This window comes from Anarhichas minor, unplaced genomic scaffold (genome assembly GCF_050575085.1).
Source record: "Anarhichas minor isolate MPS153535 unplaced genomic scaffold, ASM5057508v1 ptg000014l, whole genome shotgun sequence".
Classification (NCBI taxonomy): Eukaryota; Metazoa; Chordata; class Actinopteri; order Perciformes; family Anarhichadidae; genus Anarhichas; species Anarhichas minor.
Genome location: NW_027466460.1, coordinates 3,403,406 through 3,431,390, shown reverse-complemented (window position 1 = coordinate 3,431,390; position 27,985 = coordinate 3,403,406). Strand labels below are relative to the sequence as shown.

The following is a 27,985-nucleotide window of genomic DNA, read 5'->3' as shown; positions in this document are numbered from 1 at the left end:
GTGTCACAATTATTGGCACCCCTTCATTTAATATTTTGTGCAGCCTCCCTTTGCCAAGATAACAGCTCTGAGTCTTCTCCTATAATGCGTGATGAGGTTGGTGAACACATGGCACTGGATCTGAGACCATTCCTCCATACAGAATCTCTCCAGCTCCTTCAGATTCCGAGGTTGACGCTTGTGGACTCTCCTCTTCAGCTCATCCCACAGATTTTCTATGGGGTGTAGGTCGGGGGACTGTGATGGCCATGGCAAAACCTTTATTCTGTGGTCGGTGAACCATTTTTGTGTCGATTTTGAGGTGTGCTTCGGATCATTGTCCTGCTGGAAGGTCCAACCACGGCCCATTTTAAGCTTCCTGGCAGAGGCTGTTAGGTTTTCATTTAATATCTGCTGGTATTTGATGGAGTCCATGATACCATGTATCCTAACAAGATGTCCAGGGCCTTTGGAAGAAAAACAGCCCCACAACATCAAAGATGTTGTGGGGCCTCATACACCATACTTCACAGTGTGTATGAGGTGTTTCTCTGTATGGCTATCTTTCTGTCTACGCCAAACCCACCTTTGATGTTTGTTGCCAAAAAGCTCTATTTTGGTCTCATCTGACCATATAACCCGGTCCCATTGAAAGTCCCAGTGACGTTTGGCAAACTGTAGGCGCTTTAGTTTGTTGTTGATTGACAGCAGAGGCTTTTTTTCTGGCAACCCTCCCAAACAACTTGTGGTGAAGTAGGTGGCGTCTGATGGTAGTTTTGGAGACTTTCTGACCCCAAGACTCAACTAACCTCTGCAGTTCTCCAGCTGTGATCCTTGGAGATTCTTTTGCCAGTCGAACCATCCTCCTCACGGTGCTTGGGGTCAATGTACACACACGTCCTCTTCCAGGCTGATTCTTAACATCTCCCGTCGCTTTAAACTTCTTAATTATTGCCCTGAGAGTGGAAATGGGTATTTTCAACTGTTTAGAGATTTTCTTATATCCTTTTCCTGATTTGTACAGCTGAAACAACTTTTCGTCGCACATCGTCACTGTGTTCTCCGGTCTTTCCCATAGTGATGAATTTGGCCTGTGTCACCTCATATTTATACCCCAGTGAAACAGGAAGTCATGGTTGACCACTTAAGAGTTCCTCATCAAACAGGTGAACTTAAAAATGTAAAATATGACTGGAATTATACTTCAGTTAGATTTTAATCATGAGATTTTCTAGGGGTGCCAATAATTGTGGCACACATGTTTTGGAGAAATATATTTATTTAAGTCAACATATTTTTTTTTTGAATAATTTTACTTCAATGAAAAGGTAAGATTTTTGTGAATATTTTGAGGGAAAGACCAAGAGGATAAACAGCAAAGAATTTTTTTCACAGCCTATTTTGCTCAAATTCACTAAGGGTGGCAATAATTCTGGAGGGCACTGTATCTCTATTCAATTTATATTTGTTGATGGTAAAGGGTTTTGGCAGAAGCATCTACAATAGAATCCTAGAAGGTAAATGAGTGTAGCCATGGTAATGTTGTTGTAAAATTGCTGGCGATATCGAGCGGCTATTAAAATGCCTGGCAGAGACTAAGAAGCCAAACTAAGCTGAGAAGGAAAGAAGTGTGCTTTTAGATGAATATTCCAAAAGAAAACACATCTAAAATAAACAAGATCCAGAAGTACAACCCTGACTGAAGCTAGCAATGCAGTGGCAAGAAATAATAGGCCAATAAATTCATTAAAAAAAATAATAATTTAATGGTGACAAGTTGCTATTGAAAGTACTTTAAGGTTAGTTTTGTTTGCCAAGGACATTTGTGCAGTACAAACATAAGAATAAACCTTTAGGGCATGAGTTAAGTTAAATATGGCATACACTTTTAGGATAACTGCTACGGAAATACATATATACATGTTAATTAAAACAATAATATAAATAATTAGCAGCACTCATAGTTTTATATTAAGACATCAGAGCATGTGTCACTACTCCCATATACTATCTTCACAGTATATATTCATTTCGGGACCCAATACTGCAGCTGTGTGTGTGTGTGTGTGTGTGTGTGTGTGTGTGTCTGGGGAGAGATTGACGATCAACACCTGCTCAATCCAGTGACCAGTTGGGTCGAGTGTCCCCTGAAACAACAAGTGCACATTAATGTGTGTGTGAGAGACTGTGATTGTCAGAGGATATGTCTTTGAAAGAGTGTGTGTGTGTGTGTGTGTGTGAATGAGTGTGTGTGTGTGTGTATCAATGGAGGGATTACCACCTCTAAATGAGGACATTCACACCCTCCTGTCATATGTCACCCCATTCTCTCCTGGTTCCATCTCCTAATAAATGGACACAACGCACCTCTTTACCGTCTCTGTGTCTATATCGACATGTTTATGTGCTGTCACTCACAAAATCAGCTGGAGCTAATAGACAATACAACACTGTGAACATAAATCCTACACATTGTATATACAGTACATAGACATCTCCACAGGTACGCACATAACATAATACTCATCCCATCCATATGCAGTCATTGTCCTGTCCACATTAGTTGTCCCTGTTCCTATCGGTTATGTCTCTTTATAAGTACACTGACAGCAATGAAAGAACCAAGTCCTTCACAGTTGGCCAATAAAGGTGATTCTGAGATAACACTTTAGAAAAAACATCAAAAATACTACATTGATTATCATTGTAATTGTTGATGAAACTTTAGTTCATAGTTATTTTGCTGTTGACAATGACATTATTATTAATATTGTTTACTAATTATCAGTAATGCTAATGTATGTGATTCTATCATAGTTTGTCTTTTTGGAATAATTTAAATTGTTGTGAACTATTTATTAATAGTTTATTGTTGCACACATTAGAACATTTTATAAACTGTTCATACAATCTAACTAAGTATTTTTTAATGACATTAATTAGTTTGAAAAACATCTATACACATTATAAATAGATCAATAAACAATTATTAACCATTGATGAACTTAAACCTATCTATTTAAATAATGTTTAAATATATGTTACAAAGTATTAACCATTTACCAAGGTACATTATTATAAAAATAATTACTTATTATAGTATATATTCCGTTATATAATAATGTGTGCAACAATAAACTCTTAATATAACATAAATTATAGCATCATCGATAATTAGTAAACATTGTTATTTATCATTGTTTGTTAATAGTAAAATAACTATTAATTTTAATCAGCTATCAATTTAATATAAAATGTTACCAATTCTGAGCTAGAAATACAAAAAGTGAAGCTGAAACTGAATCTGTGTCAGAGTTTCACATTTATTTGATACTTTCCTCTGAAGTACTGTCTTCTATCGACTTTGAAAGTATATCATTTGTATTTAAATAAAATCTAGGCTGCAGGCTCAATCCTCTCCCTGGAAAGATGTAAACACACATGTCCTGTTTTGTCAGCAAATCATTTCCAATACATTCTATTTTCAAAGTATCTGTATTTTCTCTATTCTCATTGGAAAGCATAACCCCAGTTTCTTTGAATACATGTAAATGGTTTTGTGGGATATGGAGCAAATAGTGGGGGACGCTGTATCTATGTGATGGCAATATACTGGAATAAATATATGTCCTTCCATGAAATAATATCTCTAGAACTAGTACTGTGTATGCAGAAGATGTACTTTTTGGTATAAAACATGACATTTTACAGATTCATTTGCACGTCAAACTATTTTTTCTTTTGAAATGGTGTACTTGTCATGTGTACTTTCACACAGAAGACAAATATTACTCAGCAAAGTAATTCTTTCCGCAGAGAGGTTGATTATTCTGAGCACTCGCATTGAGAGAAAAGGCTTCAACCAATCAAGTTGTGTGCATTGGACATATTTAAAAAGTGTGGACAAGGGTTATGAGTAGGACAACACGGAGGCTTCGTAGTCCCAAAGGGTCAAGCTAGAGGGCAACCTTTAATACTCTTTCATAATTGTTAACCACAGGGAACACAAATTCACTTAAACATTTTGCTAAAAGGAAACTATGAAATATCTTACAGACGCTTAGGCTTTACAACAATTTCCCTCACACTCTGGGTCAATGGGATCCTGGTAGTTGGTCCACTTCCTGCACAGATCTATTCAAACCTTTTATTGAACAAATGTTGCAACTGCTGCAAATTTGCCTTGCTGGCGGTATGACTAGTTTTGATGCGAAATATTCGCGTGCAAAGAAAAAGCAGGGGGACAGGAAAGACACAGTCAAGGTATCATGTTTTGTGTGTGTGTGTGTGTGTGTAAAAGAGGGTCAGAGAGAACAGTATATAGGGTAAAGGTATGTGGCAGTTGGTGAGTGTTTTGTCTGTGAAGATTAACTATAGTCTATATGATACCATGTCTGTTTGACCCACACACTCACACGCACGCACACACACACACACACACGCACACACACACACGCACACACACAGGTCTATCTGATACCATGTCAGCTGACAGGAATGTTGAGGAGAGAAACAGCCAGTGTTTGAACAGGACATAAACCTGGACCAGACGGGTGTGTGAGAGTGATATTGATCTTTACATCAGGTCTGGTATGGTCAGCATGTCAAACTCTAAAAAGACGATCATGATGGAGTTTCATTGATTACATATTAACTGTAGATTTAATCAGTTTGTTGTGTATGGGACAACCTTAGTGTTACAGCTTCCAAAAACTCTTTGCATCACCACTGATTTATATACTTTGACTTAGTTGTGTACTTCGCCATATTAAGAAGGTGACAGGGAAAGCTTTGAAATTGTCTCATCTTTTTCTTCTTTAAAAGGGAAAATATTCAAACAAAAGACAGAGCGACACTGACTGAAGAGTTGAGTGTGAAACTTGAGTGGCTGATGAAATATTGGTCTTTCAAAGTGATCTGGCGGTTTATACTTAAAAGATTGACACAGGTTTGAACTTGTGTTTTAGGCCAAATTGCTGATGACATTTGACTGAGAAGAGACATAATATGGGAATTAAAAGTGGAGGATCTTGAGAACATAGTAGAACATAGAAGGGCAGCAATAGACCAGCAGTTACGTGTAACTGCCACATAACTGCAGGGCTGTCACTGTGAAAAAAACAAGTCAACACAGACATGAATGCTGATGAAAATGTTTTACCAAAGGGATTCATTACATTTTGTACTCTTTATGAACATGGATGGTCATTAGACACCCTATGTTCGGATACTTGTCACTGTGGATACAAGACTCATATTAGTCAGCATACATCAACTATCTTGCAAAGTGGGATAATAAGGATGAATGCTGAACTGTTTTTGGAATGTAACACTATTCTATGTAAAATGCTACCCTCAAACATAATACTTTATTAAAGTGATGGTTGTGGCCTGGAAGAACGTAGAACTATGAACACCTTCTCATTCCCAACTGGTCAAATTGGCCCTCAGTTTCACATTGACGCTCTACCCTCTGGCGTCAGTTTTAGATGTGTCATGGATGGTGTGTCAGTTTCCACGCCTTTTGGGCAAGAAACTGACAGTAGGAAGGACGGACCAAGCAACCAGTAGGTGTCAGTACATTCAGCTTTGAAGATGTTGGACTGGAGCGCTGACTGCTGAATGTGTGTGATTTGCCATTCAGGCAGAGCCTCCAGGTCACACGGCATTTCTTTTTCAGCTCCAACCCGCAAGTTGTCTCATCTCCAAGTCTGTGTGAGTGTGTATGTGTGTGTGTGTGTGTGTCTGTCTGTGAGAAAGAGAGAGAGAAGTACTATTTCTTACACACACCCTCATACATACCACACTCACAGGGACTGTTTTTTCAATGGGGGGGGGTGGGCTCAGATTTGAAAGATGATTCTCTGAACTCTGCGTGCGTGTGTTTGTGTGTGTGTGTGTGTGTGTGTGTGTGTGTGTGTGTGTGTGTGTGTGTGTGTGTGTGTGTGTGTTAGCCTTTATGCTATAAAGCTGAGCCAGGGACATGGTTTGGCTGTCCCAAAGCTCCAAACATTCTCCAGCACACACATGCAGCCAAAGTGCTGGGGGTTGTTAAGATCTTAGAGACAGACATTTCCCCCCTCTATCAATCTATCAGCATCCCCTTTTTTCTCTCAGGGAATGAGACAAAAGAGAGCGAGACGGATAGAGAAGAAAGAAGGAAAGACGGAGTTGGCTACAAATTGTCTGGTGAAATAAAGGTGAAGGTTAAAGTTACCCTCATAAATTGCGTGTGTGTGTACTAGACCATAAGGATATAAAACCACACCAGGGTTCATGGTTTGGCTCTCCCAAAAGTCCACACATTCTCTCAAACACACACACACAGACACACACAGCTCAAATACAATGGCAGACATTTCTCCATCTATCAATCTGTCACCCTCCTTTTCTCTGTGGGTGAAAGACATTAACGAGAGTGGGACAGAAAAAGGAAGACGGAGTGAAAGAGGGAGTGGGCAAGAAATTGTCGGGTTAACACAGGGTCAATGTTGCCCCCATAAATTGTGTGTGTGTGTGTGTGTGTGTGTGTGTGTGTGTGTGTGTGTGTGTGTGTGTGTGTATGTATGGCCAGATTGGATGCAATAGGCCATTACACTCACCTGCGTGATGTTTCACTCTGCTGGAGAAAACTGAGATTTTTTAAATATCAGAGACCGGCGAGGGGGCTTTGTGTTCAACAAAGACAGAAAGAGAGAGCTACAAATTGTTCAGTGAACAGGGATTCAAGGTTCAAATTATCCAATAAAACCTGTGTCACCGCTGAAAAGAGACACGCCGACCTCGGGGTGCTCACTTGTGCTTTGAAAGGACAACTGCGATTAGAACTCCTAGTGTTCACACTAGGAGCGACACAGCAACACACTACAAGTCCTTTTCAATGGAAGCCAGTGACATGAAGCGACAAACTGAGGCCCGACACTTGTTGCTATGTGACAGGCGTGACATTTGTTAGCGCTCCAATGATGTGGTTAAGCGTCAACCAATCTTTTTTTTCTCTCTCCCTGTTCTATTCCGTCGAAAATGCCTTTAGCCTAATGCCAGTGCTATTTAATGATATTACTACATCAACGAGCGCTTGAGCAACATTTTGACAGTTACTCAGCAACAAAGGAGCTGGCTACGCTTGACCGTTTTGTTGCTTTTGTTTCTCGTAGTATGAACATACAGGTCTGGGAATAGGCTTCAACAAAGCTAGTTTACTGTACACTTGGATTGACAGTCTGTCTAAAGAGATCGGAAAACAAGCAGTTTATTGATAGATGTCTTAGAGGTTGGTTGGAGTTCCTTTGTCTCCTTGTCACATGATGTCCACTAACAATCACTCCCCTCCATCTTGTTCTGCTCTGACCGCTTTATGCCAGACATCTTTTAGAGGCTTATGACATCTCTTGTAAAAGCTCTTTGCGAGTTCACTTTCCAGACCTTTAAAGTAGTAAAATGCAACTTTTTCAGTCTCCCTTTTTTCACATGACATGAGATTCAGCTTTCAAATACAAACCAGCATATGTTTTGTAAAAAAATTAAAATTAATAAATAAACAGCACAGCAATGGGCATTAAGATTCTTCTTGAATCAAACATATTATTAGTCTGCTCCTTTAGAGTAATGTATTTTAACACATCTGAAATTATTTTCAATGACCCTTAAAATGAGAATAAACCAATTTGCAGTTTTTCGTGACATTTTCAAATTTCTAAGAGTTTCATACAATAAAAAATATGTTCATGATGATCAGGATTGGTTGCTTATGTCATCTCATTATTAATTATCTCATTATTATTATTATCAATCAGGACAAAAAAAGACAAAAGTTGAGACAAATTTAAGAAAAGGGATATCATACCTTCTTGTAATGTGAGGAAAAACAATCGATCTAGTTTTAGTTTGATTGGCTGTTACTCTTGGTTTACAGTTTGGGAAGCTGTTACACTTGTGTGTGATGTGACATAAAATGTACTTTCATCTTTGTCTTTTTAGGGTGAAGAGTCATTCAAACTGTTTAGCTTATGTGTGGTGCTTGAGGACACTTGTGTTGGTGTTAAACTTTACAAAAATAAAAAAGTTGAAAATCTGGAAAGCCCCACTAAGCATTAGTCAATGACATCCCTCCATCACCCAGGTGACCCTGCTGACTCCAGCTATGGCTTTTCAGTTGGATACAAAGTAAGATAGTCAGAAGTTGGTTTACCTTGTTTCCAGAGGCACATTGCTACCCAGCACCCAGCTGTCTTGCAGCGGGACGCTCTCGGGGGGCGTGGTCTGCAGCTCGGCTGGTGATTGGCCGGCCACAGGGGCCGGGTTTCCAGTAGGAGGGGTTAGCTGCCGTGTCGAATTCAGCGAATGGCCAGCGTGGTGCGAGGAGCCCAGGGACTGGTTGAGAGCTGTTACTGAGGGCTGCCTTCGGTGAGGGGGAGGTACCGGAGGCAGGGTGCAGCCGTGGTGATTGGATGGTTGCTCTGTCAAATAAAGAGGGAAAGCATGTTGGTCATTGTACTGCATTTATTAAACTTATTTCTATCCTGCTCAGGGCTGTGGGGAAAATATTACATTATATATATATTATATTAAACACACACAGGAGCAGATTGTTTGCTTCCCAACTCAGTTGATCCCTTTCCTCACGTTGCCAGGTTTGCAGTTTGTGTTTTGTTGGTGAGCTGTCATTGGTTACTAAACGTTTTAGCATTAGTTTCAGGGAGAGTGTGACAGGACCTGACAGATTTGTGATTTGGAATCCGCTCAAATCATGAACAGACATCTTCATAGTTAACAGGAAGAATTCCATCAGATTGCACTTCAGTTCACAAATCTCCATCTTTCAAAAAAGAGAGAGAAATCTGTGGAAGACCTTTACTGGTCATCAAAGTAAATATGAATTCCTGTGATGCAGTAATTGGCAGAAATCTAACTATGGTGCCTGTAGCAGTTCAACTTAATGAGGCGATTCCGACGGTGACTCTTTCTTAGAGTCAGACATCCCCTCTAAATATATCAGCCCTGAGGCTACAGATGGACAGATTGAAGATCAGTGGCAGAACTTTACTTTTATAAAGGTAGTGGCCATGAAATGAAATGCAAAGTTAAACATTCACCGCCACATAGTGTTCTGTGTGTGTGTACAAGTCAGATTTTGTGTGCGTGTCCCTAAGGCCATTTATGAACTGTGAACTGGTTGTGTTTGAGTGGTTGTTCTAAAAGTGAATCGATGCAACTGCAAACTGTTGCTGCTGTTTCTCTACATACAAAATGTACAGCAATTTGTAAAAATTCAAACTTTTCAATTGGTTTAATTTCATTGTAGCTATGACTTTTCAATTTCATTTCAGTTTAGTCTTAGTTAGTGCTCAGTGTGTTTGCTGGATTAAGTTTAGTTTCAGTTTTTCAGAAAGGTAGTTTTTAGATTTAGTTTTCTTTTTGTTGGGACCAGATATAATGTCTCAGACATATGTAGCTACATATACATAGAGAATACATGGTTGGAAATGTAGGAATGGCCATAAGGCTTACATCTTTTGATTTGTACCACACTGAGAAGAAAATGACCACAGTTGGTTAACATTAGACCTGAACTGAATAGCTTGGTTAAATAGCATTTGATACACAGCACGAGAGTGGATGGAAATTCATGCTGTCTCCGTTTTTTGGGTGGTGATATGTTTGAGCTTAAAAACTAAAGATGAAATTAATATACATTATTTTTTGTTAGTTTTTTAAGCTGGCAATATTGTTTCAGTATTGTTTTAGTTTTTCTTAAAGAATGTTACTTGTTACATGTCTTTTTCTCATTTGAGTTTATAATAACCCTGGTGGACACGTGCCGTTGACGAGTCCTCTCATGTCATGTTCAATTGTATATCCCTGAGCTTCCATTCACCAGAGTATTATGTATTCCTTGTTTACTGCCAATGCCCGATGAGATTTAAATCAAATGTATCACGGTGATGAAGAAATTCAATGAAAATGTAAATGTGTCGACTCCATCTGCTGATGTCAACATCATCTTAGACAAATGTCAGAAAGAACCTTGTAGCTGTCAAATTCAACATTTACCGACTGTGGGCTTGGATGTTAACCACTATGTAAATTCCCTTGCGGTCAAGGCTGGTGAGAATTGTGACCAGTGCTGCGCTGAGCTCAGCCAGGCTGAATACTGATCTGTGATTGGCCTTCACAAAACCCTGCTACGTTTTCTTAAAAATATTTGTTTAAAGTTGACCTGGCTTCAACTTTTCCCTGCTGTATTCTTTCCCAGTGCTTTTTGGCTTCTCTTCTGTCCTCAGGGTGCTCTGAAGGAAATTAATGGCAATGCTGGTATTTGATTTGCATAAAGAGCATCACGTCTCCATTTCCCAGCCCTGCTGTTATTCATTCTCCACTGCCCTCACTGGAGAAAATAGAAAGCAAAGAGAGAAAAGGAGGGATATGTGCAGGAGCAGTAGGGTGGACGAGGAAGAGCTTTTTGTTTGATGAGAAAGTGCCCCCCCCCCCCCCCCTCTCTGTCTCTTGTCTCTCTCACTCGTTCTGTTTCTCTCCATATGCTGTTTTGCCAGCTTAGTAATTGCTCCACTTATGCAAACCTTCAAGGCTAAATGCTGAAAGTCACACACAAACACACGCACGCACACGCACATAAACGCACACACACACAATAAGTCAGATTTCTGGATGATTGTTGAGGCATCATTAACAAGTCTACATCTGTGTATCATCACTGAAAATGTATATCTAAACACCTTTTATTCACGTGGATGCTGAAACACACACACACACACACAGACACACACACACACACACACACACACACACACACACACACACACACACACACGTCTTCGTCTTCGTTATGTGTGGATGTGAATGTGAATCCCAGCTTTCAGGGACAGCTACTGTGCCCCACCAGGTGACATCCAACTGGGACATGAGGCCTCTCAAAGAGCAGCCGCAGGCAGCTTTCCAGAGAAATACAGGAGTCATCAGTTCAGCCTGGTCTATTTTCTAGCTGCCACCAAAAATCACCTGTGTGTTGATTTGTTTTTCTGGTTGGTAAACATGTCGTCGTCTTCTACCTGGACCTGCATCACATGTACATATTACATCTAGGACTGTCCTTGGCTAAGACCAAAACGACCAACTAGTCAACTAATCGACTAGGACGGGACGGCCCCAATAACATCGATACACAGTCCAGTGATAATCATTAAGACAGCTTTTCTAGATGTTCCAATGCCATTTTTCACCACTACCAGGGCATATATACTATAGATATATATAGATATTAGTGGTGTAACGGATGTCAACACATATGAAGCGCCACCATCCCGGTCTGTCAGCGACGGGGGACACTCCGGTGTGGAAAACAAAAGGATTTCAAAATCTGGTTAAAGAGCTTGAGCCACGCTACGAAATCCCCTCACACAGATCGTTCCTCTATGAAGAGGAAAAGACTGACCGCTCACTTCATCACGGAGGAGTGGGAGATTCATAGTCCGGTGCTGCAGACACGCCCCCTCTGTGAGAGTCACACAGACACACACCTGGCGCAGGTGCTGACAGAAGAGTGGAAGCTAGACAGGCCCAATAGTAATTTCCCATATCCCATATCAACATACCTCATGTTGCACTTAAACTTAACATAATTGATTTATTTTTTATTTTTCCAAAATGGACTTCTTCAATATTTTAGTTTTCATGTAAGGCCCAGAGTTATTTGCTTTAAGTGTTCTTGAAGTTCTGAAAGCAAAGTTATATTTGTCCCCTCCCCTTTTCTTTGCTGATCCGAACCGTGACTCAAGAACCGTGATCCGAACCGAACCGTGAGGTTTGTGATCCGTTGCACCCCTACTATATATATATATTAGTGCTGGGCAACGATTAAAATATTTAATCGCGATTAATTGCATGGATTTTTTGCGATTAATCGCGATTAATCGCATTGTTATGGCAAAGTTCAATAATGCATTCAAAAGTAGTGTATTGCGCACTTTTATTTAAAAAGTACTGCTATATGAACAAAAGGGCAATACCATTTGGTTCACGAGATGCAGGTAGCATGTTTTATACTTAATGTGAATATAATTCATACTTTGTTGGCATCTTATTCTGAAAACCGGATGTTCGTCTGAAGAAACCGGATGTTGTCTCACGTTAATATTTCCGCTAACTTTCAAAGTCCTTTGCTCGCTCCCGATCTGTGCCGTTTAAATGCGTTTACCGTGAATTTCAGCATGTAGGTGCACTAAAATTACTGACTATAGGATGTTTGCTGGCTGTTATCCCACTGTTCTTGTCATCCTCTTGTTGTTATGTATATGTATTGTCTCGTCTTTCAATAATAAAAAAAATAAAATTATAAATAAAAAAAATGCGTTAACGCGCGATAAAATAATTGTCGGCGTTAATTAATGAATGCGTTAACGCGAAATTAACGCATTAACTTGCCCAGCACTAATATATATATATACATACATACATACATACATACATATATATATATATACATATATATATATACATATACATACATACATACATACATATATACATACATATATACATACATACATACATACATACATACATACATATATATATATATATATATACATATATATATACATATATATACATACATACAGTATATGAAATAAACAACAATATTTATTCAAGTTTCTCAAAAACTACATTTTACAAGATTACACTTGAACACATCATGATGACGTTAGGTTACAATTGTTTATAACTCAATGTTACTTTTGTTTAGGTTAGCTGTTGGCTTGGTTATTTAGCCAAGCAGGACTCTTCTGCCCACCTGCTGCTAAGAGCTAATTTTAACTAGTTCTCATCCTGCTGATTTCAACACCGATGTGTTGTTCACAATATTGCATTATCAGCGAAAAATAGGATGCAAAAGACAGTTAAACCACAGGTGTGTACTACTAGATTGCACATGTGCAGTGAGAGTATACTTCATGATTTACTTTATAATAGTAGAGCTGACACAGTCGTTATTTCTAGGATTTCCCCTTTATCAGCCAGTGAAGAGCTACTCAAAGCTTTTGAATGTTTTATGAAAATGGCCCCTGAAGTGTTCCATTAATCATTCATCGCCATTTGCCAAAACAAATTGGCATGGACTCTTAATAGTCTCTTGTCTGATTTGATTCCTCTCGCATCAAGGCATTCTTTGGTCATGGTTTCCAGTCATCACTCATGTAATTTCTAACACAGTTGTCAATGTAGTTATTAATGACATGGTACTGTACTGTAACTGCAGCTCCAATAATCATCCGTGGCGTGGAGGAGGAATGAATCGCCAGTAAATTCTAAACTGCACATGTCGAAGACAAAGTAAATAAAACATTCAAGGGCATTTAAAACACAGTTCATGTTTACTGGTCAAATATGAAAGTTATATGACTCAGACAACCTGTGGTTCCTTGGTTCTACCACTGAACCCACTAACATGGTCATTAAAATGGTTTCTTCCTCCCCCGCAGCTCTGCCAGGGACAAAAGATTTGGGTAACTAAAAAGCTGGTCAGTTACACAAGTGGACTTCACTACCCAATATCAGTTCCATATATTAGCAGACTACAATAAGATAGGACAAAGTGTAAGTTAGCTGAGTTCAAATCTATTTCCCCGTGTTCTAAAAAAACATCAGGGAGGAAACGGTCTATTGTTAAATACTCCTTGGGCTGAAAATTAGAAAATAAGGCAGATAATTATCTGTTACACCCAACTCCCAATTCCTGCAGGACAATAAACAGTCAGGTCACAAACCAGCACACACACCCCTTTCTTCAATACAAATTGGATTTTCAGTTGCTTTGTCTTATTTCAGCAAAAATAAAATCCAGATTGAGAAAAAGAAGAGCGAGACAGAGTGAAGAGAAGACGGGGGCAACAGACCCTGAGAAGAACAGATACAGGTATGCAAATCAATGAAGTAAGATTGGTGGAGTGAAAAGCAGTGGTGCCGCATGAGAGGCCACAACCATGTTTCCTGTCTCCCCACTTTCAGGTGTTATAGTAATAAAGCGGTAACGTCTAAGACAGGTATTACGGTCATACTGATGTATAATAATAAATAATGTCTAAGCCTATGTCCAACAGGTTGGACCTTTATCCAAACATAATCAAACTTGTGTAGCTTAATTCAAATGAAATGAAAGGGATCTGACATTAAGCTAGACATCCATCTCACCAAAGTTTCAAAATAATCTGCTTATATATATTTTTTTACACTTTTTACACAACTCAACGAATGAAGGCCGCACAGTCTGCCTCAACTCTGCGGGTCGCCATTCAAGTGAAAAACAAAGTTCTCTTAAAGATGCAAACGCTTCATTTTGCTTTCAACGTTCTCTAGAATAGACTTTTTGAGTTTGACATCGTTAGGTTTGGAAGACTTTTCTATAATATCATCCAGCACCTACATTATGTACTTGTAGCAGGACTAAATTAAGCAGGATTTAGACTTGTGATATCCATGCTTAATAAATCAACTTGAAAAACTTTCTTAATATGTCTTTCTCAAATGAACAATACAGAATTGAGCTTTTTAGTTCAATTTCAATTAAAAGTTGCTTTTATCTTCAAACTAAATTGCAAACTCTCAGTCAATATGTCTTATTCTCTTACTAAGTTACATTACCAGAAGGTATTTGGTTAAATGAGCTTTCAACATTTATTCCGACTTCCTCAGTTACATTATTTTTTTTTAAGCGATGCACAATCAGTGTTGTGGAGAGGCTGCAGTCTTCTGCGTCAGCTCCCAAAACAAATCAGTGTGGAGAAAAATAATGGACGCAACTCCTTTACTCCAATTTCATGATTATAAAAGAAAAGTATCTGTGAGCGTCTCATTTATTAAACATGAGGTTTAAATGGCGTTTAGTCTTTGAAAGTCATTACTGACATATTTTTTAATTTTAATTTAATTTTGATTGAAGTTGCTGTGTTTCTCCCAGACTTGTTGTTGCCTCACCCAAATATATGAAACCATTGAACAAAGTAATGAAACATAACTGATCATATCAGAACATATTCATAATTCTGTGGGATGACATTAAAATGTCTCATTAAGTATAGGTATATGACGTGTTTCATGTATGACCATCTATTGTGCAGGTCTGAGTGCCAGTATCTCCTGATATAGCATGACTACTTCATCTCTATAAGTACGCCTCTACTGTATTTTACTTCACACCTGAAATGTAGCGTCCTACCAACTAACACTATTTAGCCACACTTCCCTAAACAGCATAGACCGTATGTTCTTGGTGAAAATACAAGTGTCAGATCTATTGGCTATCTGATTGAGTCTCAATCAGCATGGATGGTGTTTAATTCAAGCGATGGCTTAATGCAAAGCCCGAGTAAACCAGCTGTCAAACCTCTCGACAAGCTAACAAGTGAGCCATCTTGCTTCTTCCTCATCTCTGTTGAGTTGCACATGTGCAGTACTGATCATGCGGGCAGGATGTACGGATTGGGGTATGAGACACGTGGTGTTGTTCCTGTGTAGTGTAAAAGAGCTGATAAATGTAACGTGATATCCGATCGGTGCATATGTAACATAGTTGAAGAGGTTCAGGTTGAATCCCGCTAAATGGGAAAACTATGCCACCTGCTGTAAATTTGTACCTGCACTGAATAGTAGACGCAAAGGATTATGGGTAATCCTCAAAGCAACGGAGGATTCGCTACTAGAAAGAGCATGCACTGTTGTCCACAAGAGATGACCATTCTGCTGTGTTGTCCTTTGTCATAAATGCAGACGTGGAATAAACCTGCTGTTACCACAAGCCTGACCAGCTCCATGAGATTCATTTAGCCAGGAGACATCTCACAGAGGTTACACATAGACTCACATACTTGCTGATACCCAATCCAGCTTTTTTGACTGGTATTGGTATCGGAACAACTCTGAAATGAACACTGATCAGAAATATCCCTTAGAAATGTTGGTTGAATGGATGATTTACTGATTAGTTTTAATCTCATTCCACCTAAAGGTGTCTTGCAGCACACTTATATGTCAGTCATACTAAAATGATGTCCCATTGGGAAAAACACTATCTATATATGAGATGATTACCTAACTGTGGTGTTCCGTGGTTGCTCTGTAGGCAGCCCTCTGCCTTTGGTCATTGACATACCAAAGCACACCAGAGCTAAAATCACATGGTTTAGCCCCCTTTCTCATTGCTTAATTACCTCCCAGAGGGACTTTGCTGTGCGCTTGAATTGTTAAGTGAAGAAACATACTGTAAGATGAGCTGACGGGAAATTTGATAAAAGAGGGAAAAAAAGAAAGCCTCATTCACGATGAACACCATGCTTCTGTGATCCTCCTGGAACTGCTCTGTGTGAGTCTCTGTACTGTAGTTACAGTGTGAACCCTCAGGCATGATTGGACTCCAGAATGTGAGTGTGTAGTTCGACGGTGTAATGGACTGATGCACAGTAAATTGCCATCTCGGTGGAGCAGTGAGGTGAGGTGCTGTTGAGGGCAGAGGTTACCTGTCAGAGGTAGTGTGATGACAAGCTCCACTGTGACTCCGTCTCAATGTATGTGTGTCTTTATGCAGAGAGCTCACTCTTTGTTCTTTTACGGCACTTATTCTCTCTCTGCATCACCACCTTTCAACTCTGTCTCTCATAAACCGAGTCAACAGATACACATTTCTGTCGTCAGTGTTTCCAGGGTTTTATTCTTCTGTTCTTAACTATGAATTCGGAGTAGACAAAAAAAAAACATAGCGCCATGGCGAACTAAAAAAAGCTGGACATGTGGGTCGAATTTCAAGTAAATCGGACATACTGGCCGAGGGGCGTCACCGGTCCAACTTGTAGGGAGCGCTAGAGAGCACACAAAAATGCAACCTATATCAGATGGATATTTTCACCAGGCCTGACAAGTGTGCAAAATTTGGTGAGTTTTGGAGTATGGCCAAAGTGTAAAAATAAAAATCAGAATAGAAAATAATAATAATCCTTGCAATTTCAATAGGGCCTTCGCTGGCCCGACGTTGTCGGTTGCTCGGGCCCTAAATAGTGAAAACAAACAATAAAACAATAAATGAAAGGAAGGCCAATTGCAGCACAGGTCAGGGTTTGTGTTAAACTCTATCACTGTTGACAGAAAATTGAACACGGGGAGGAGAAAAGAGGATACAGAAAGAACAGGAGGTGACACAAGAAGTCAATTAAAAGTTTCAGAAGCACAACAATGGTCAACGGAGTTTAGACGAGGTTGAGAGAACAACATGGCCTGAAAGAGGGGCACAGCAAGAGGCAAAGGCAGAAAGAAAGACAAAAGAGAAGAAGGGGCAGGAATTAGAGATTTCTAGGAGAGAAAAGAAAAGAGAAGTGAGAATAGATCCTGGAAAAAGTAAAAGGCTCATCGACATAGTGAAAGAGGTCAGTAAAAGAGGTAAGACTCGTGTTTTTTGAGGCATGAAAACTCATTCCACCTCTCGACTCCCAGCAAGGAGAGGGAAGTGAGGAAGGCCTCTGTCCCCAGCCACAGGCTGCCTTTATGGGGCATGTAGTTGGAGAGTGCCCCTCTCTGCTCAATGACCCACACCAGGGCAAAGGACAGAGAGAAACACAGGAAAACAGAGACGGAGGGCTGCAGAGATGTTTTGAAGGTGGGAGAATTCCATTGAGACAGGCTTAGTATTAAATTGCAACAAAGATCAAGAATACCATTTTTACTTCAGATGTGTTTAGCCAGCGCCAAACTACAGAGAGAACTGTTTTAGGAGGTCAGACACTGGGCGAGAGGTTCACAGTTTTGACACAAATAGACAGAAATGTCTGTAATGACAACATGAAACAACATGAATTCTTATGAACAATTCATAATCAGACTGAAACCCGGAGGGACAGAAAGTAAAGGTGTGCATTGGGCACAGAGCATAATATGAATTCACACACACTGACACAGTATGTATTGAAACTTACATAGTTAAAAGGCAAGATCTATTCCTTTTAGCATGGTCAGGGTTAGACATTAAGAAAGATGAACTGCTGTGGATTCTGTCCATTGACCTTTCTGAGAGGATTCTTCCTCTGAAAACCAAACACCCCCCAGACTCTTCTTCTCCATAAGACATAATGCGCTACACACAGCGGAACATTCTGTTGCTTTTACAACTGCTGGCTCCATCCCACACAACAAGAAGTTACTTTTGCATTATGCGTTTGTTGACAGAGATTTACTGTTGAGGGGACTATGGAACATGGGGGGAGGGGGTTATGGACAATGAAACATGCAATGTATTTTATTTGTTTGCCGAAGGAGCGTCTTTCAGCCAGTAATGCGAGAGTGTATTTATTAATCTCCACATTGGCCCAATGTCTTTGCAATATTAACCTAACAATGCAGGAACCAAACCCAAGCCTCTGGTGTCAATGTCCTTTGCTTTGTATTATCAACCGTCCATTAGTAGTATGAATGCCTCTCATACTTTCTGAATTGGAAAAAAAAAAGTTGCCAGTGAAAGTAATCCAGGCAGTTAATTAGAATAGTATAGAACCGTTCTATCACAGGGTTGTTCTTTTTTTATTTCTTAGAGCACAGGGTAGATTTCTGATGGAAATATTTAATGTGAACCCTGAATTGTTGCTTCTATTAATTGTAAAATATACTGGCAGACTAATTATACTACTATTTTACACAAATGCACTATTTTCAAGCAGATTGAATGTAAGTCCTCAACTTATCAAGAAACCTGCACCCAGACTTTAATTGAAAAAGAAGGGAGTGCATCAGATTAATCTCTGGCTAGATTGCGCTGTATAACTTTTAGAATCTAACATAGTTTTGAGCTCTTAAGGGTTCGTTCTGTCCTTCATAGCGATTCTCTGCTAGCCTACAGCCCCGCTCAATGCCTGAGGGCCTCTTGGTCACTCACAACCACATCAGGAAGAAAGAGTGATGCAGCGTTCATTACCTCTGCTGGTTGAAGATTTTTTGTAACCTGGAATTATTTGTCCCACCTGTTTCATGGATGAACAGTAAATAAATAAGGGACTTAGAAAGATTATCTATGCAAAACCTTTTTGACCTGTTCTAAAGTAATAAACACAGACGTGAAACTATTTAGATCACATTTAGAAAAAAGATCACCATTTTGTATTCTCACTTGCCTCTCAGGGCTTCGCTACATCTGCTTAACATATGATACGATTTTCTTTCCCTAAATAGAAAGCTTAAGCATTTTTATTATGTTTATGGTGAAGACTGGGGTTTGGGGCAAGATGCTAGCCAAACAGTGCAGTAACTGAGGGGCCTGAAATGAAAGTAATACAAACGTTGTTGAAGCGTTAAAAACAACTTTACAAATGTGTGTGTGTGTGTGGTATGGTGGTGCTCTTCCTCCTCACTCCTCTCCAGTAACTCCTGTTCCTGAATTCCTTTGCTGTAAAATTGGTGTTTTCATGGTCACTGCATCTGACAATACACATCACCTTTTAAGGAGCAAGAGACGTGGAGAGGAAGAGAGAGAGAGGGGGGAAAGGAGGAAGGGGAAGGGCAAAGTGAAGACCGGGAGAAAGAAACAAAAAGTGACACATGTAAAGGTATTAAGGCGACGTGAAAGGAGAAGAAAAAGGGGAAGGGAAAGCATGAAATGAAAACATAATGGGATGCAGCAAAGAAGGGAAGGACAGTGCGTGAGAGGGAAATGGTAGCAAGTCACAGTGCTTCTACAACAACAGGTCGGCCAGGACTGACAGTTTGCACTCGGAGACCATTTTAACGGCAGCGTTATCATTACAGTAATCCTCTTAGACACAAGCGCATCCTCTTCGACACAGGGGATTTCACTCCATGTAATTAAAGAGGTCATTTAAGCTACAATGGTCCACATTTATAAAAAAGGAAAGTGGGGCCACATTGTACTTTCAAAGTATTTACCTACTGTAACTTCCTTTCTGGTGCTATTTCCACACAGGAATCAGTGACTCTAGAGTTCAATGAGAAATGTTGTCAACTGTGACGCCCTTGCAAATACATTATGGAGTGGCATTACAGTGGTTTCTATCCAGAAAACAGTGCTCTGGAAGCTGGATAGGTTGATCTCACAAAATAGTGCAAGTGCAAGTCTTAACTAAGCACAACCATGTCTTTTTTGTAAATCTAAATATTCTTTTGAATGAATTAATCAGAACTCAGATCCACTACTGATCTGATAACCAATTTCCTGATTAAACTATTTACATTTTAATCTGCAGCGATATTTGTATTGTAGTTGTGAAGGCACAGCATGATTCCATGCCTCCAGCTCATAATTAATGAGTCTTGTCCAGTGGGTGGGGGTAATATAACAAACAAGATCTGCTTAAGTTGGTGTCAATTCAATTCAAGTCAAATTGTAATGTTTGTAGTCTATAACGTATCACACATGAGAAAAATAGCACAGAGGTCACCTTTGTAGCCAATTACAGTTTGACCTTTTAGGAATGAAATTCAATAGTATGCCCTCTATTGTAAGGTGTGAGGGAATCCTTCCAAAGACAGCTGGACCAATAACAGCTGAGCCTCTACACTAAGTATCCCTCACACACTGAGAAACAGACCAGCGCACAGGCTTTATGGGTAATACAGTTCTCAACACTATCCGAAAAACAGTTACCTCACTATTACTAACTAAATCCTACGTTATATTCAACATTTTCATCCAAAAAAGTGCTTATTTGAATTTGTCTGTTGTTTTTTTTCAGCAGAATAACCACATCTAATGAAACATGAGGCTCAAAAACAGCATGCAATCTGGATTATCTCCTTGTATACCAATTTGTCAGTCTGTCATTTCCCATCCTCACGATGTATAAGTGATGGGCAAAGCAGGTGAATGAATGAGGCCATGTCTGGGTGGAAGGTAGATCTATAAATGTGGATTACCAGCTGAGTTTAGATGTCTGTACATCCAGTTCAGGCTCTCTTCAGATAGAGGCTGACCTTTGGTCTGTCATACTTGATCAAAAATGACTTGACCTTTTTAGTACCACCAGGATAGAGCATGATCTTTGTCATACAAAATACACCGTAGAATGAAGTCCAACATTGAGACTTTGCAAAACAACCATTTAATTGGTTGACTTGAATCTTATCAGGTACTTCATTGCTGTGCTAATGTGGCTGACTAGCACTTGTGCCAATGAAGCTCATTTGGTTGAGAATGGAGCAACAAAACAAAAGAAGGTGCTTGCTGATGATAAGAATAGTGATGGTAACAAGGAAACAAGATTAATGAAAAGAAGGAAGTGGAGAGATAGACCATGAGATAGAATATATGTTCTTTTCCTCACATTCAATTGATTTGGACAAAATCTTCTTCTTCGCTCCAACGTTGGCATGGCTCGATTTCCATCTTTTCTTTCTCTCCCTCCACATCTTCACATCACCTCCCGCCATCCTCTTCATCTGACCCCCTGTCTTACTCTCCTATCCTCTGTTATTTAGTATAGGCAGCTGCAGCCTTTTCAGAGCCTCTCATCAGTCCACATTTCTCACTCCTTATTGTAGCACCAGTGCACTGACCCCTCATCCACCCTCCCTCTCCTCTCTGTCTCTCTCGCCCTCATTCCCTCATTCATTTTCTCCTGCCAAGTCAGCTCTTGGTGCCCTGTCTCTCTCCTTCCCTCCCTCCCTTTATTTTACTCTCTAGCTGTGGCCAAGTCGTTTATATGGAAGACTGTGTTCCTCAAAGCCACTGGGTCTTCCTTTGCTTTCTCTTTTTTTACTCTTTCATCTGTTTTCTATCCTTTTTTTGTCACAGCCACCAGGATTTGTTTGAACGTATGTCCCACTCTTTGTTTTCACATTTCCATCATATTCCCCTTTTTTTTCTCACTCTCAAAATAAAATTTTCTTTTTGGGTTGAGTATGAGATGAAACATATTACTGAAATACAATTGAATCTCAATAACAACCAGAGTAAAAGCCCCTTGAGACTACAAGGTTCCCTATATGAAGATTGCTGGATGGAGTGCACATGCTGACACTTTTGCTATTGTTAGAGTTTTACCAGCAGAAGGGCTATAACAGACATTTGTCATGAGGGTGATGCTTGAAGAGAGGATGTGGGTACATTCAAATGAAATGGGTTTTCCCCATGGGACCATGCCCTCACCAGAAAAGCCACTACATCAGTTGTGTTTTCAAACAGCTTACAATAAGACAAGCACTGCATTTTCTGACAAGCACCCACCCTACTGCAGTCATGAGAAAAGCAAAAGTGGTCATTTGATGACACAACAGATCACAATCACTTGTAAAGTAATCATGACGTTGTATACATATTTAAAAGTAAATATTTAAGGTTTGAGGTTGAGGTGGCTCATACATCACCTGACTTTGACAGAGGAGACTGAAGTCAGTGTTATTTAGTTAAATCCTGACCACAAGTAGCTTCAGTTGCCAAAACGTAATGGCACCGTGACCATAGAGGTGGGAGATCAGGATCCACTCATAGTAAATGTTTTGTAAGGTTTATGAGGGTCCTTTTGGAATGCTAAACAGAATATTGTCATTCAGGTTTTGAGTCCTGCTGGCAAACCACCAAAACAAAAATAAGACTGCATATAAATCTACCACATTCCTTTTGTGAGTAACAAAACATTACTTTAGTACAATTACACTCGGTTCTGCTGTCAGTAATTGGGTGAGGCATTGTGTTCAAGACCAACATGTAAAAGAGCTTTTACTGTGTTGTCTCGGCTTTCTTGCTTATCTCCTCCTCAATCTGAACATTTAGGGCGTCATTTATATATTGAGAAATGTTCAGGTTAATCGTACCCACTATTGACAACGGAGACAAACTTGTTTGTAATTGCTCTGCTTCCATTAGATGTGTGCTGGCAGGTTTGTTTGGACCTATTGTATTCATAGCAGCATGTCTGTCTTTTTCCAGACAGACGAGAACAGGCTTTCCATAGAGACCCCGGGAACAGAGATTTATTGGTCGATATGAACGCTAATTGACAGGGCTAGTGCTGAAGCCGACTCTACTGCGTTCCGTCAATAACAAATACATTTAAACGAAGTGAATATAACATAATTATACACTGGCCAAGGTTCCATTTATTTTGGCCAAGATATGACATTTTTAACTGACACATGCAGTGTCAAGATGGTTAAGGTTACAACTAAAGCCTGCTTCACAATCTGCCAATGTGCACCAAGTGTCTTATTCAGCAGATGTGTGTAAATTGGCGTCCTTGGGCCCACTCTGTGGCTGTAACCCACTAATCCACACAGCGGAAGCGAAGCCAACATTACCCTGGAGTGACGTATTTATATATGGATACGATGTATAAAAGTGCTTTTGAATGATAAAAAAGATGCATCTGGAAAACACATCAAGAATGCAAGAGGGACATTAATAAGAGGGACATTATCTCAATGTGTATTTGACTGGGTAAACTTAACCAAGCAGTTGTGTTGCTTAAACCTAGGGTTGTCATGAGAACCAATGACTCAGTATCAATGACACTACTCATTTATCTACACTATTGTATGTAAGTACTGGAGATCAGGGCTTGAGACTAACAGCGTCCCGGCGTTTATAGAATATTTCTCTGATAATTCTGATGTTATACTGTGAACAATAAATCCCTGTTGAATTCGTCACGAGGATGGCCAGTTAACGTTAGCTGCTAGCAGCCGGTGAGCTGCACAGTCCTGCTTTGCTACATAAAGGAGCTAAGAGCTAACACACTGAGGTTGCATTGAGTTTCACAACGTTAACCTCGTGTTACAACGTTAACCGCAACAGTGTCACAACCTTAACCACGTGTTACAACGTTAACCGCCAGTTTCACAACGTTAACCATGTGTTAAAAAGCTAACCACAACCGTGTCATAACCTTAACCACGTGTTACAACATTAGGCGCCACCGTTTCACATCATTAACCACGTGTTACAACGTTAACCGCCAGTTTCACAATGTTAACCTTGTGTTACAACGTTAACCGCAACCGTGTCACAACCTTAACCACGTGTTACAACGTTAACCGCCAGTTTCACAACGTTAACCATGTGTTCCAAAACTAACCGCAACCGTGTCACAACGTTAACCACATGTTACAACGTTAACCGCCAGTTTCACAACATTAACCTCGTGTTACGACGTTAACCGCAACCGTGTCACAACCTTAACCACGTGTTACAACGTTAACCGCCAGTTTCACAACGTTAACCATGTGTTCCAAAACTAACCGCCACCGTTTCACAACCTTAACCACGTGTTACAACGTTAACCGCCAGTTTCACAACGTTAACCATGTGTTCCAAAACTAACCGCAACCGTGTCACAACGTTAACCACATGTTACAACGTTAACCGCCACCGTTTCACAACGTTAACCTCGTGTTACGTTAGCCGGAACCGTTTCACAACGTTAACCTCGTGTTACAACGGTAACCGCCAAGCAAAATACCCAGGACTTGAAAAAGACCAACCATAAAACCCTGCAAATCTTTGAGAGCAGTGCAAGGCTGAAAAACAATGAGAGATTAGTACCAAGGATGTGGACAAATCTCAACCAAAATAAAGAACTTTAACTCATACATTGACACAAATATAAACTGGATTAAACTCAAACAAGACAAACGGGTTGTAGTATATAATTTCAAAATATTCTTCCATCTGTCTCATTTCATAGTCAGGGCAGTGCACTGGCTGTCACACACATGCACAAGCACACACACACCCTTCCACTCTATCTCCTTGTCTGCCTCTCTCTCCGTCTCTCTGTCTCCTGGTATGGAGTCTGCTACAACATTTTGATTTACTTAAGTGACTCCATTCTGCAATCAGCCTCAGACGTGAGCAGTGTGTTTGTGCCTTTTACCTTGTATGTGTGTTTGATGCTTGAATACCAGCCACCAGCCACTACCCTGGGGTTCATTAGCCTGATCAATGATTGACTCTCTTCTCATTCTCTCCCCTCTTACAATTTTTTTTTTAATATCTTTTCTGCAGTTTGACCCGGCTCTGTGCCTCTATCCATTGATTCCTTCTCATGTCAAGAAGGGTCCTTTCTTTCGTTCTTCCTTCCTACTCTCCATCCCTTCCTCCCATCATTGATCAGGTCTGGTGTTGAGGAGAAATATGTTTCTCTCTCTCTCTCTCTCTCCTTTCTCCCTCCTTCCTCTCTTCCATTCAATGGTCCATTGATTAGTTCTGGTGTTGAGGAGAATTGCATACTTGGTCCCAAAGTAAAAAGCACTAAGTGTTATTCGTGTTTCTCTCTCCGCCTCGGTCTGACCTCCCTTTTGCTTTCAGCATAGACGCTGTCAATATGCCTTGGCGTCACCCCCGTTTGCAAAGAAACTTGTCTGTTTTCTTTTGCTTTTTCCGCTTCGAGCTGATAGCCATGGCGTCTCTGAGGCATCTAAAGGCTGGATGCTGGAGGGGTTTTGGCATCTTTTCACTCTAGGGAGAGCTGAGGAGTGGCGTGCTATTACACCGTCTGTGTTCACTTGCTTTAAAACAAATGCCACTGCTGGGTTAAAACAATTTACAGAGCTAATGCTGGCTTTTTAATGGAAAATATATATGGTGCAGTTTGTCTGAATAGTTACTTTATTTGTTATATAATTAATCAATATCACATAACCTGACCTGAATAATGTGACATTTTGATCAGATAAGAAATGATCTTAATATAATTAATATCCTGTCTTTGAATAGACAATTTTAATTTGGTAGCTAATTATTGTTTGTAAGTAATTATTACACAACACATGGCTAAATACGTAGCAGGTAACCTGAGATGAGATGAGTTATACATGCAAATTGTCGCTGAATGTTAGACAGTAAATGACAATAGAAGTCTTGTGACAACATGTTACTTTCTGGTATTGTTTTGAGGATCATAAAAGACTAGTTTTGTACCAGATTTCTTGATCCAGAAAGAGTCTATTGTCCATCTATAACCTTGTAATATGTGAATAATGAGAGAAATAACCGTTGTCATTCTGAGAGACTGAGGTGCATTACAAGAATGGGTTGGACACTGATCAAGCAACTCTGCTACACCCAAACCAATTCAGACTGGAAACTGATTCTCTGGTTGTCTATGTGCTTCAGTGATCAACAATAATTTAACAGATTTGTTTATGATCCATCTTAGATTTTTCTGCCAGAGTGAATACATTTTTTGTCCCTCAGAGCAACACAGCGGTGCTGTTGATTACAGTGAGAATGCAAGAGGAAGCTTTAGCCTGAGGCAGCAGTGTGAATAAAATAATACCGTGTCCGTGCCACGCCCTGTGTTACACTTTGAGGGAGGAGAAAATGAAAAGGCTCACTGTTCAGCCTGCTCTTGTAAACAAAGAAAAATAAAGCTGTGCAAGTGTGGGAGAGACACATCGCAGCTCAGACTCTAATGTCGTCAGGCAACAATTGGCTTCCCACTGCAGAGACGTCCATAGATAGAAACAACACTGTCATATGCTTTAAAGTCTGCTCTATTCAAACACCTTCATCTGCATATCGTTCTTTTACACTCTAAAAACACCATTGATATGCAAGCCACCACATGTTTTCAGTGCCTTAAGTATGAATACAAACTCATAGGCAAAGGCTATGTTGAATGAATAAATTGACAATAGCACAACAAATCAACCCTTTCTGTCAATTCAATGAACAACAAAACGGACCGATACTTCTATCCTCTCGTGACCACATGACTGTGATGCCCTGCTCACTGGTCAGCCAGAGACATCAGTTCACACACTTCGACTCGTAGAAAATGCAGCAGAGTACTAAAAGAAACAGGAACAAGAGAACATATCACTCCACTGCTTATTTAATGATGCATGTGATTCTGACTTGATTCATTGGTTGTAGCCTTTTATGTTTTTTGTTCTTGACCATGACTCTTGGTCCTTTAATGTTATTTTATATCTATTATCGTACTTTTTGACCTTTTTAACGACTTTGCCTGGTTTTGTTTTTTAATCGTATATAATCATTGTTATAAAAAACAAGTGGTTTCTTGATTTGTTGATGAATGAATATGATACATGCACATTTGTATGAGCACTGTACATTACCAAACAAATAATGCTCTCGTGGTAAATTCAGCATCACATACATTTCTATAACAACAGAGTGATCCTCACCGATCTGTTCTCAGTTTCCCTTATTTAACATAAATACTGTTTTCATCCACAAATTATTTTTAATCACTTCTACTTTGCCTGTTTTTTCTGATAGTTGTTAATTTACCATTCATGAACTTCCCTGTATCCCATGTCTCACATTAAAAGCCAGAGCAGGAAAGGGATTAGATTATGTCCTTTGAGCCTTGAGCTGGAAGGCTTTTAATACGAAACAGCTGTGGTTCCTTTCCTTTCTGTAGTTGAGGTAAATAAAGGCCACTATTTTAGGATTTAAGGTAGCCACTATTGCCAATAGCTGGAGTAAAGCAATGACGTATTTTACACTGTTGACATTTAAGCTTTATCGCCATTACATAAACCAGCAATCGGGGACGAGCACACGGGGTGGCTAAAGTGGCTCAAGCTGCTGTTACGCCATTAAATCAAATAAAATGTTGTCGTTAAGACAATAAGCTCCAAACTGTGCTTCACGGAGCGCTGGGCAAAAAGTGTGAGATGGCTGCAGCGCATTCAGACCTATAAATAACAAGAAACAGCCTTTTGCCTGATATCACACTGATTAGTTTATGAAAAATGACACTCACTCCTGTTGTAAGGCAGTGTAAAGTGCTTTCTCATTTAAATAAATTAGCCATCAGCAGCAGAGATGTATCTGCATTACAACTGCAGTCTCTAGTTTTTGCTTTATAGCAGATATATATTTTTTTGCAGCGATCGCACAGTGGGTACTTTGAAGCAACCAGACTCTCATGGTAATTGACCCTCTGTTTAATATAGTAGTGGGACTGTTGTGCACATGCATACCCTCATATGACTAATGCAACCCTTTAAAATATGTGATTAAAAACAATTACTC

General features: G+C 39.8%; 1 protein-coding gene across 7 annotated transcripts in view; it reads right to left on the bottom strand.

The window, feature by feature from the left end:
* tenm3 (teneurin transmembrane protein 3) overlaps positions 1-27,985 on the bottom strand; it is a 223,563-nt gene that overhangs the window by 103,949 nt on the left and 91,629 nt on the right. For all 7 annotated transcript variants that reach the window (XM_076091074.1, XM_076091076.1, XM_076091077.1 and 4 more), the window contains one exon: positions 8,171-8,438. In XM_076091074.1, the coding sequence (XP_075947189.1) occupies positions 8,171-8,438 (268 nt within the window). The remainder of the gene's footprint in view (positions 1-8,170; positions 8,439-27,985) is intronic.